At 45.6% G+C, this 12,816-nt stretch overlaps 1 protein-coding gene across 1 annotated transcript in view; it reads right to left on the minus strand.

Moving 5' to 3' along the window:
• Positions 1-887: 887 nt before the first annotated feature.
• Positions 888-12,816, minus strand: part of LOC112233389 (autism susceptibility gene 2 protein) — a 461,350-nt gene continuing 449,421 nt past the window's right edge. The window contains 11 exon segments of the mRNA XM_042309687.1: positions 888-3,753; positions 3,989-4,217; positions 4,417-4,500; positions 4,674-4,754; positions 5,101-5,242; positions 6,225-6,296; positions 6,517-6,546; positions 6,672-6,743; positions 6,960-7,055; positions 8,322-8,366; positions 10,968-11,206. Of these exon segments, the coding sequence (XP_042165621.1) occupies positions 2,454-3,753; positions 3,989-4,217; positions 4,417-4,500; positions 4,674-4,754; positions 5,101-5,242; positions 6,225-6,296; positions 6,517-6,546; positions 6,672-6,743; positions 6,960-7,055; positions 8,322-8,366; positions 10,968-11,206 (2,390 nt within the window). The 3' untranslated portion in view covers positions 888-2,453.

Here is a 12,816-nt window from a genome sequence, read left to right on the forward strand (position 1 = left end):
ATTGGTGAGCGGCTGCTCTTGTGTGCCACCAACCACACTTACTTAGTATCCAAACCGCGTTCGTCCTTCAAAACGGCGATAGAATGTGTTGGCTAAATCCATTATAGAAATAATGACAGGCTAATACAGGTTTTCATGTTAATTTGGATGTGGAAGGGGGGTTGTTATTGCCTAACCGTCTTATCGAGGTGTAGACAATAGAACATCATGCATTCAAGAAGTTGCAAGAAGTTGCTTGTGGACCACCCCGACATCGCCAAAACAACCACTATAATACTTACTTATCAACCATGCACATTTAAATGAATCCTGGCCTGTATAGAGGCTTACAACGGGTAGCTCCTCTACTGAGAAAAAACACATTTGAATTGAGGGTGATGATAACAGTGTGGAAATTCACAGCTCAAATCTGGTGTCATCAAAACAACTGGGCAATCACAGGTCAATACATTTTTGTACATGCTCTTATCCAGAGCAACTAGGGTTCAGTGCCTTGCTCAAGGGCACATCGACCCATTTTTCACAAGTCGGCTTGGGGAGCAGAAACAATGACCTTTCGGTTACTGGCCCAACGCCATTAATCGCTAGGCTACCTGCCACCACCATATTAATGAATAAGAGATTATTGGCTATAGATATCTATCAAGAAGTCGTAATTCACTCCAGGAAATGTGAATACCATACAGTACTGTGTGTAATTGCTGATTTAGAGTGATGGAGATATTGATGGATTTTCAGTGCTCTCCAACCCTGCCCCTGAAAAATGCGAAGCATCATGCCCTTGAGTCCGACGTCTGCCCCGGCACAGGTAGATTTATGAGTTGGTCTAGTAATATCCGGGAACCGCCATTGTTTTCCTCTCATGGTCATAAAAAAGCCAGTAGACATTTTTAGTTCACATTTTTTAATAACATGGCACAATTGACATAACACACGTTTAAATGAGGAGCATGCTGAAGATTCAGTCGCATCGTTTGTTTTGTTTTGGTTTTTTTCTCATCTAGAAAGAGTTTTTTTTTTTTTACATACATGATAAACAGCAAAATTGTTTTTCTTGTTTACAATCTCTTTGCAATATGCATTGACTAACCACTACGGCTCCAGTGGACATTTTTAATGTGGGTTAAAAAAACACTGCACAACATCTGGCTCTCACAGAGTTTTTGAAGCGCACAACTAAACCTTCAGTGGACTACTAAAATAGATATCTGCTCTTTAGAAACAAACTGTCCATAGTTTAGACTGGCTTTTTTGTCTTTATTTTTTATTTTTGTAGATACAACAGCTTAGGATAGCACTTTAATACACTGTTAGACCAACATAACTTATTTCCAAACACATACTGTACACTCCTTTAGAGGGGAAAATGTGGGGTCTTTTTGTAAATGTGCTGTATTCTCTCCAAAACAAGAATGGTGGTAGGAGTTGAGTTGTTGGAGTAAGTGATCTCTCTCACTTTCTATCAACCTTTCTCTGTTAGGTCAGTGGTTCCCAACCAGACATACTAGGACCCCTGGGGATACTTGGCCTATCCAGGGGGTACTTGTGAAGACTCTTTAGACCATAGGCTTACTGGTAAAATGCACATGAGGGGGTACTCCGGGCAAAGCAAAATTCACTTGGTGGTACAGTAAGGGAAAAAAGTTGGGAACCACTGTGACTTCAGGCATTGGAATTCCTCTGCAAAATGAATAGCTCTATAATAGGAATTTTAAGGATTGTTACCACACTTTTGTATCATATTTAAGAAAATTGTTTAACGTTTGCACAACATTTTCTATGAGTACTGTGGGTTTGTGAGGTCTAGGTTGTGGAGAGAATACAGTTTTGTCAGAGTCCGTTGGGATGGTGACCAGGCTGGCTTTCAGAGTAGAAGCCAAGACATTTGTTGCATAGTTGAATGTGGGGCATGGTGGTACAATGTTAATCTTTTCAGCTGCGTCAAGCTAAAACCAATCAGCAAAAAGCACATTCTGAACTTCCTCCTCATTAATAATAGTCCTCTATTTACATTTGTTCAAAGTAAAGCTTTCAAAACACCCTTTTGCATATTTGTACCATGATTTGTTCCTTAAGGAGTGAGCATGTCGACTGTACACATATCTACACACTTTGCTGCCTGTCAATGCATTGAAGTACCTGTACATTCCAAAACGTCTTTGTGAGGGTGCCGTTTCCATTGCCCTACACACCTTCAGGGTAGTCCAGGACACGTTCTGTACAAGAGAAATAATACACACAAAAAGCAGGAGCAAACCGGAGCAACCCCCCACACCCCCCACACAACTTTTTTTTTTTTACAAAAACATAATCTGTGGGTGTTCTCCCCACATATTATTCACAGCTATGGTACAGTCTGCTGTTCCCAAAGCTAAGTGCTTGGTGTGAGGCAGAGGGCAGAGTATGCCTGTAGTCTGCCTCCAATCCAGGGTGAGGATCGCGCCCCACTCTGCTCACCGTGCCTCTATGTCTTTGTGGTTGTGTGCTGATGGTCTGTCTCTGATGTCTGTGGTGAGGGGCGTAGTCCGTCTGGGGGAGCCAGGCCTGGCACCCAGCGTGGGGATGAGGGGGGGCGGGGCACTCAGGGAGGCTGTGGGCGGGGTTTTGTTCAGGATACCGTTCTGGTGGGCGGCGTGAGCTGCAGCGGCGGCCGAAGGGCTGACCCTGGGGTAGTGCATGCTGGGTAATCCGGGGACCATGAGGCCAGCGTGGTGGTGTGGCAGGTGGCCGTCCAGGGCCGGGTGGTGCATGGCGGCATGCAGGCGGCCGTGCTCGTAGTCTTCTCTGAGCATGTGCAACCGCTCACGCTCCTCTAAGTGTGCCCGGGCCTCCTGCTCCCGGCGCTGCTCCAGGGCTAGAGGGTGGTGGTGGTCACGGTTAAAGTCATGAGCTTCTCGGTCCCTGTAGGAGCGTTCTGCCTCGTAGAGGCGCTGCCCGGCCAGCCGATGCAGGGGGTCGTTTCTCAGCAGCAGGTCCCTGGCCAGAGGGTCCCGTCTGTGGATGTCTAGGCCCCTGTAGGGGTCCCTCATGGGGTCCCAGTGGAAGGCTGGGTAGGGGAACCTCTCTGCCCCCGGAATGGGGCTGATGCCCAAGAAGGGGGCCACCATTCGAGTCCTCTCCAGGCCACTGATGTTGTTCATTGGGTGGACGCCCACCATGCCCATGGGCATTGCCATGGAGGAAGGGGGGTGGTGGTGGGTGTGGAGGCTGGGCGTGAGGGGCACCTGGGGCAGGTGTGGGTGGAGGTGAGGGTGAGAGGGGGGTCTGTCCCTGTCCGTAGGGCTGTCCTGCTCCTCTTTCCTCTCCTCCTTTACCTTCACCTCATTGTTGTTCTTCTTGTGGTGCTCATAGAGAGATGGCAGCTCTCCCTTCTTCTCCATCAGGGCCTCTCTCTCCCCCCTCCCCAGCCCCCCGTTGGGCCGGTCCAGGCTGGTCTGGCGGATGTAGGGTGAGGTCGTTCCTCTACCGTTGGCCTTGTCCTCAATTACTCGCCCGTCGTGGATGATTGGTGTTGTATCCTTGTCGCTGTGGTGATTCTCTTTGAGTTTGTGCTCGTCTGTGCCGTTGAGCTTCCAAGAGTCGGGGTGCTCCCGGTCCCTGTCTCGGTCTTTGGGCTTGTCCTTGTCCCTGGGGGGTTCACTGGGGGGCAGGTGGTTCTTTTGGGGCTCTGGGGGACGGCTGTGACCCAGTTGGCTGATAGGGTTAATGGGGACTGGGGACGGATGGCTCTGGTGACGCTTCTCCATGGCTTCCCTGGTTGGACACAAAACAATGGGCTTTAAAGATTAAGGAAATGTAACATTTGTACCACTATTTCAGTGTTTGTCAGTGGTTTAATTTTAGGGTACATTGAGTTGACACAAGTCCCCTAAAACATCGACATCTATTAAACTCTCAAATAAAATCGTCTCAGCCATGACAAAGCTTTACAACTTCTGACATTCTGCTGGTGTGCCTGCTACAGGTAAAACCCCTCCATTACACCCACCTCTCCTTGTCGTCTTTGTTGATGGAGGACGTGTCTCGCTTGTCTGAGTCTCTGTCTCTCTCATGGGAGCTGACTGAGGCGCTCCTCTCCGAGTCAGCAGGTTTGAGCCAAGGCGGAGGGGTGGGGAAGGAGGGTGGTGTGCGATGCAGCCGGTTCCATGGCTCGTGGTTGTTGTTGAAGTGCTGCTGTGCATTGGGGCTGTCTTTATGGCCAAACACAGAGTTAGGCGCTGTTAGAGATTCAACATACGGAAAGAAGAAAATACCAAAACGCAAGTTAAAAGCATATCTCACTGGTGTGGCGGTCAGTCAAGTCTAATGTTAGAATTTGATGAAAACATCATGCAACACTAATTTTTATAATCTAACAGGAAATCCTCAAAAGTTTGGTTGTCAAATACATGATGTTGTCATGGAAATGAAACTCACTTAGTGCTGGGTTTCCAAGCCCACCGAAGGCTGCTGTGCTGAGAGATGAGAGACCTCCAAACGAGTGAGGCCTACTGAATGGCTCTGAGAGAGAGAGAACACAGTCAGCACATTATCTATATTGCTCCTGTACTGGGTCAACCAGCTTCTGACACAGACATACTGTACTTGTTAGCTCTCCATACAGCCTCAGTGAGACAAGGATCAATTGATGTGCATTTGACGTGACTAGGTGCGCTGTGCGTGCTGTGTCTTACCTAAGTGAGGTGCAGGGGTGAGGAAGTTGCCGGGGTGGTGGGACGGGTGGCCGAACGGTCCGGCTGACGGGTGTGTAGAACCTGACATGGAAAAGAGAGTTTATGTAACACATCTTCCATAAGGATTTTAAACTGAGAACACTATTCTTTCCTTTTAAGAGGCAAGAGCATTGATCTTAGCATGTAATCTATAACCCAGGTGGAGACCTGTGCGCTGCCTCGACACTCTGTTAAAAATAGACCTCTCTATGGGCCCAGAAGGATTGATCTCCTTTGGAGAAGAGGTCCTGGAAGTAGTGTGTCAATCATAGAAATACAATGACCAATGAGTGTTCCAGTCAAATTGCCCTGGTCTGAAGGGCTTTTCCCTTCTAAAAATCTAATTTCTATGGTGTCAATCATCTTCTACTAACCAACCCACGCTCACCTGCTGCTGAGAAGAGTGTGGCGGGACGTGCTAAGTCGTGGTGGTGGTGCATCGCGCCAAAGAGGCTGGGACCGGGGGGTCGACTCAGGAACTCCGGCTTGAGCCCGAAGTCCAGCTTGTGCGGGTCGACCTGCATCTGCTGCTGGAAGACGCCAGACAGGAGGAAACAGCACATGAAAAACACACCACCAACGCTGCAGGATCAGCAAGGATACAAACTGTAAAAAGGGTTTTGTTGGTTGTTTGTGGGCCAAGGCATGAAGGTACCCAGTAATGTAGAGGAAATAAAAAATAGGTGGGTAAACGCTGAGTGCCGATCGGGGTCATTAAAGTAACGCCCCCTATATTTTTTGTGCATTTCTCTGCAAAAGGGTTGTAAACACTTACCCTCCACTACATCAGTGAAAGTAACACAAGATGGCAGTCCTCTTATAAGATTCTCTATGGGACTCTCTCTCTCTCTCTATACTGTCTCTCTCTCTATACGGTCTCTCTCTCTCTATACTTTCTCTCTCTCTATACTGTCTCTCTCTCTCTCTCTCTATACTGTCTCTCTCTCTATACTGTCTCTCTATACTGTCTCTCTCTCTTCTCTCTCTTTATACTGTATCTCTCTCTCTCTATACTGTCTCTCTCTCCTCTCTATACTGTCTCTCTTCTCTCTCTCTCTATACTGTCTCTCTCTCTCTCTCTCTCTCTCTATACTGTCTCTCTCTCTATACTGTCTCTCTCTCCCTCCTCTCTCTCTCTCCTCTCTCTCTATACTGTCTCTCTCTCTCTATACTGTCTCTCTCTCCCTCCTCTCTCTCTCTCTCTCTCTCCCTCCTCTCTCTCTCCTCTCTCTCCCTCCTCTCTCTCTCTCTCTATACTGTCTCTCTTCTCTCTCTCTATACTGTCTCTCTCTTCTCTCTCTCTATACTGTCTCTCTCTTCTCTCTCTCTCTCTCTCTCTCTCTCTATACTGTCTCTCTCCAGGAGAGGAGCTGGATTACACTACTACCTCAACTAGACTGGGTCTTAGATGATAAAACATTGGGGTTTAGAGAACCACACTATAATGAAGCACATTAGACAGTGTTTCTCTATAGTCTGTGAGTGGAAGGAAGTGCAAAGGGGAGGTCTCACCTTGACTTTCTGTTGGTGGTGGTAGATCTGCCAGGCCATATGGACATGCATGGCACACCACTTCCCTGGTTTCTGCACAAAACACAAAGCCAGCTGATATGGTTAACCTTAAATGTAGGATTCTCAAGGACTGTATACACATTAGGGACATTTTTATTTGTCCAGGACAAGGTTTAATCTTTATCCGGTTTGTTCACTAACTTGGTTGTGCAAACAACAACATTTTACTGCAATAAACATATTAGGGGAAGGAAGTTAGGGGAGAAACAACTACAGCTATTAACATTCTTACCCTGAGAATGGGCCGAAACGGATCTGTTAGCTAGAGGAGCGGAGAGGAGAGAGATGGCTCAGTTACTGTAATGTCTGTCATTCAGGCGTTCCTAATTAGCAACTATGCATGGCTTCCTTATTGAGTGTGTGAGTGTGTCCAGCTAGGGTGCTTACCCTGGGGTCCTTCTGTAAGAGTGTGTGTGGGACTGCTCCAGGTCTTGAGGCCACATCCAGTGGGTTAGAAGTCTGCAGAACACAGAGAGAGCTCATTGTGAGAGGAGGTATGGGGAGCATCGTCTCTGTCTTCAGTGTGTACATGCACATGTTTTTCAAGTTCACTCCCTATTCTGATAACGTACTGTATGTTTAGCTGTGTGTTGGTCTTCAGAGAGCACACTACACTGAAGGTGTGTTTATCAGGTTCACCAACTGTGTGTGTGTGGTGTTGGGCTGTGGCCCTACCTTGGGCTGGAAGGCCCCCTGCAGCGAGCCAAAGGGCCCGGTTGGAGGGATCACCGGTGGAATGCCGGACACGCCCGGGGGGTAGGAGTGGAACAGCTGAGAAAAGAAGAGAAGGAACAGAGAGAGGAGTGATGATGGGTGGAGTGTTGTGTTGTTCAGACAGAGAAGGAAAGCAGCTGTATGAACAGTGAGATGAAGGAGAGAGAGGCCAGGATGACATGACAGGGTACAGGGTGGGCGGGGTGGAGGGAACAACACCAGCATCACTAGGGGTAAACATCCAAACCGCCGTCAGTCAGGTAGCTACAACTGTCACTGATCTTAGTGCCTCAAAGTGTTCAGCAAAACTAAAATGGTCACACTTGTTTATTCTACTGAAATCACCAGGTATTTACTAAGCACTAACATTGAAATTGTTAGCCACTAAAACCCATTTACAGCTATAGTCTTTCTCTGTGAGTGTTGACAGTTAAAAGGAACTCTCACCAGAAAGAATACTCCTATGTAATCACAACCAGTGTATCTCTGTTGACACATTAATTCATTCATTTTAAATAGGGGTTAGCCCGCCTAACTGTGCTGATAGCAGTGAGATGAATTAAGACCAAACTCTGACGAACATGTAATTGCTACTCTGATTCACAACGTGGGAAACAGGTGAATGCCTCTGAATAGCAGAGCAGTAAATGAAGGCAGAGGTTAAGTGGTAGACACAAAGCATACAGCGGCACACACTCACATACCACACACACACTCACATACCACACACACACACTCACACACACACTCACATACCACACACACACTCACATACCACACACACACTCACATACCACACACACACTCACATACCACACACACACACTCACATACCACTCACACACACTCACATACCACACACACACACTCACATACCACACACACACTCACATACCACACACACACTCACATACCACACACACACTCACATACCACACACACACTCACATACCACACACACACTCACATACCACTCAGATACCACACACACACTTGATAGAGCCACTGAACTCAATTGATCATTTGTTCTATTCACTTGAGTAGGAAGGGGGTTGAAATGCTTCAGCCAGGTTCCACAGTAGTGAATGAATGAGCAAGCAGTTGTGTTAGCAGACAGACATTGATGATGGGTAAGACATAGATAGAGCATCTGCCCAGTCTTCATCTGTGGACAGACAGGATGTTGTATTCTCTCAGAGCAGAAGCTGAGGGGGATGGCATGGGAGCTATTGTACAAATACACACACAGCTACAACATGGACTAGCATGGCTGGATGGGTGAAGAATGCACAAACTGCCCCACAAACACATAGAGAAACTCACGCTGTGTCTGTAGAAAGGGTCAACTTTTGTTGGGAATTTTTCAAACTGTAGAAGGAATGAAATAAACAAAACTAAGAACAAGGATGATACAGAGAGGATACAGTGGCTTGCAAAACTATTCACCCCCTTTGGCATTTTTCCTATTTTGTTGCCTTACAATCTGGAATTTAAATGTATTTTTGGGGGGTTTGTATAATTTGATTTACACAACATGCCTACCACTTTGAAGATGCAAAATATTTTTTATTGTGAATCAAACAAGAAATAAGACAAAAAAACAGAAAACTTGAGCGTGCATAACTATTCACCCCCCAAAGTCAATACCTTGTAGAGCCACCTTTTGCAGCAATTACAGCTGCAAGTCTCTTGGGGTATGTCTCTATAAGCTTGACACATCTAGCCACTGGGATTTTTGCCCATTCTTCAATTGCTCCAGCTCCTTCAAGTTGGATGGGTTCTGCTAGTGAACAGCAATCTTTAAGTCATACCACAGATTTTCAATTGGATTGAGGTCTGGGCTTTGACTAGGCCATTCCAAGACATTTAAATATTTCCCCTTAAACCACTTGAGTGTTGCTTTAGTAGTATGCTTAGGGTCATTGTCCTGCTGGAAGGTGAACCTCCGTCCCAGTCTCAAATCTCTGGAAGACTGAAACAGGTTTCCCTAAGAATTTCCCTGCATTTAGCGCCATCCATCATTCCTTCAATTCTGACCAGTTTCCCAGTCCCTGCTGATGAAAAACATGGTGTTCTCGGGGTGATGGAAGGTGTTGGGTTTGCGTCAGACATAGCGTTTTCCTTGATGGTCTCATCTGAACAGAGTACTTTCTTCCATATGTTTGGGGGGGTCTCCCACTTGCCTTTTGGCGAACACCATAAAGCCCAGCTCTGTGGAGTGTACGGCTTAAAGTGGTCCTATGGACAGATACTCCAATCTCTGCTGTGGAGCTTTGCAGCTCCTTCGGGGTTATCTTTGATCTCTTTGTTGCCTCTATGATTAATGCCCTCCTTGCCAGGTCTGTGAGTTTTGGTGGGTGGCCCTCTCTTGACAGGTTTGTTGTGGTGCCATATTCTTTCCATTTTTAAATAATGGATTTAATGGTGTTCTGTGGGATGTTCAAAGTTTCTGCTATTTTTTACAACCCAACCCTGATCTGTACTTCTCCACAACTTTGTCCCTGACCTGTTTGGAGAGCTCCTTGGTCTTCATGGTGCCGCTTGCTTGGTGATGCCCATTGATTAGTGGTGTTGCAGACTCTGGGGTCTTTCAGAACAGGTGTGTGTATATACTGAGATCATGTGACACTTAGATTGAACACAGGTGGACATTATTTAACTAATTATGTGACTTCTGAAGGTAATTGGTTGCACCAGATCTTATTTAGGGGCTTCATAGCAAGGGGGTGAATACATATGCACACACCACTTTTCCATTTACATTTTCTAGAATTTTTTGAAACAAGTAATTTTTTAAATTTCACTTCACCAATTTGGACTATTTTGTGTATGTCCATTAGATTAAATCGAAATAACAATACATTTAAATTACAGGTTGTAATGTAACAAAATAGGAAAAACACCAAGGGGGATGAATACTTTTGCAAGGCCCCTGACTAACATAGAGAGTTGAGTGACTACATAATGTCCCCTTTTTAGGACATTTCAGGAGTCACACAATGTACATCTGAAAGAATATCGCAGCAGCTCAACAGAAGCTTAATTATCGACATGAAAGACTGGGCTATTTAGTGAATCAAGAAGACAGAGGAGCCATTTGGCCACATCGTTATCCTCTGCCTGAAGAGTCCTTTCCCTGCTTTTCACCCTCCCGTTTTGTGAGTGACTGAAGAGCTCATAAACTATCCAGCTCTCTGTATTTCTGTGTTTAATTTGGGGAGGTTTAAGTGGTTTAATGTGGACCCAGGGAGAACATTTCCCCCAGTTAAGTTTAAACACTGCGGCCGTTAAAACACTTTTATGTCCTCATTAGCTGTCAGAGCGCTAGCCATTCCGCCTTTGAGGAAAATCTTCAGAGCAATGTAAAATACTCTGTGGTTACAGTAGGCCTATGTGAGAGTGTGTGTGTGCATTGTCTGGGGCCACGGTGTGTGTGTGTACGTGCGTGTATGTGTTAGAGAGAGGGCTGGTGAGCAGGCCTGTTTCAGAGGGACAGCCACACAGTGCCTGTGGCCTCAAACTAACAGCATGTTACTGCTAGTTTAAAAATAGCTCCATTCCAGTTTGGGGTGCCCGAAATATGCCAGAGAAAACACACAAAAATGTGGGAGAAGAAAGGTATCACTGTGGTAAAAAACACAGAAACAGATGGGTCATCATTGAGAGACACGCCACAGAAAACCCCTGTTTCCCTCCAGCAAGACTGGAACTGCCTTATAGTACTATAGGATCACCAATACTGTATTAAAACACTCACATTCAAAAACCCTATCCATTCCACCCTACTGTTTCTGTATGTACAACAAACACCTTTTTGGAGATTGTTGCTGTAAATGCTTAATCAAATAAACCATAATTAAACAATATTATCATTATCCACACCCCTTACCCCCCAGTTCACCTCCCCTTCCAGTCCAAAACTACCAACCCCCTCTGCCCTCCCAGGAGTAGTGTTCTACTTATCCTCACATTTCTGGCTGGGGTACGCACCATGGGGGGTGCAGGGGTAGGCATGATGGCGTGGGAGAAGGGGGTGAAGGTGTGCTGGTGGGTGTGCTGGTGCGTGTGTTGGTGCTGATGCTGGTGCTGGTGCTGGTGTTGGTGGTGCTCAGTGCGCAAGTACGGCGGCGGGCCCAGGGAGGCCCCGCGGTCGGCGCTCTGCGAGGCGAGGAAACGGTTGTTGAGCTCCTGGCGCAGCAGGTCTTGTTCTGGAGGAGAGAGAAAGGAGAGGTAGAGAAGAGGAAGAGAGGAGGAAAGATGAGACTCACGGTCAGGACCAGTGTCCGTTTGTCCACACTGGATCTGTTTTGTCTAAGAATAGCAGAGTAAGCCAAGACGTGATAGTCAAAGTGTCTGTGCTGGATCAGTTTTGTGTGAGAGTAACAACATCTATAGAGGTACAGTACTTCATGATCAGAGTAAAAACATCTATAGAGATACAGTACTTCATGATCAGAGTAACAACATCTATAGAGGTACAGTACTTCATGATCAGAGTAACAACATCTATAGAGGTACAGTACTTCATGATCAGAGTAACAACATCTATAGAGGTACAGTACTTCATGATCAGAGGAACAACATCCATAGAGGTACAGTACTTCATGATCAGAGTAACAACATCTATAGAGGTACAGTACTTCATGATCAGAGGAACAACATCTATAGAGGTACAGTACTTCATGATCAGAGTAACAACATCTATAGAGGTACAGTACTTCATGATCAGAGTAACAACATCTATAGAGGTACAGTACTTCATGATCAGAGTAACAACATCTATAGAGGTACAGTACTTCATGATCAGAGTAACAACATCTATAGAGGTACAGTACTTCATGATCAGAGGAACAACATCCATAGAGGTACAGTACTTCATGATCAGAGTAACAACATCTATAGAGGTACAGTACTTCATGATCAGAGTAACAACATCTATAGAGGTACAGTACTTCATGATCAGAGTAACAACATCTATAGAGGTACAGTACTTCATGATCAGAGGAACAACATCTATAGAGGTACAGTACTTCATGATCAGAGGAACAACATCTATAGAGGTACAGTACTTCATGATCAGGGAACAACCCTTACAGAGGATGTATAGTGTTAGTCACATATCACATTAAAACCAAGATAGAGAACCAAAGTTCAGGTATTCTCTTTACTATGGGAGTCACAGAGGGCATCCCTGAATGGTGCCTGCTGCTCGAAGAGTCAGCACCTTTATTGCGATTACATGAATGCCTCAAAAACCATTTTAGAACAGAGCTGTTGATCAACTGACTGGCAAACAACGGCTTGAGGAGAAATAGAGAAATGCATTTTATATTACGCTCTCCATCCAAATTGAGTAAATTGGCCCGAGAAATTGTATTTTCTCCAGAGTAACCATATAATTTGTATTCCACTGTAATATAATGCACCATTTCATACATTTATTTCTAGCTCTTACTGAGATGAGGGACATTTTATTTGTTTCTTCATAAAAGTTTCATTAGAATCTGAACAATATACAGCAGAGTTCATTATGCTGTTTTGACTGAATAGATTTCTGTGAGATGAACACATTGCCTTGTGAAAATGAGAATTGCTCATAGTTTTATTAAACCATGATAATACTCCCTTTCAGTGAGACCCTGACATTAAGCTAGATCACAAGTGGCACGACAGGAGAGGGCATTCATCACATGGGCTGATTGGGGGGGAAAAGTGTGTGTTGTTTGAGTGATCAACCAATCAAACACAACAGAATCTTGACCGAGGGAAGGACAAGACACCTGTCTGCACCTACTGCACCATTATAGACAAACACAGA

Source organism: Oncorhynchus tshawytscha, linkage group LG30 (genome assembly GCF_018296145.1).
Source record: "Oncorhynchus tshawytscha isolate Ot180627B linkage group LG30, Otsh_v2.0, whole genome shotgun sequence".
In the NCBI taxonomy this organism is placed as follows: Eukaryota; Metazoa; Chordata; class Actinopteri; order Salmoniformes; family Salmonidae; genus Oncorhynchus; species Oncorhynchus tshawytscha.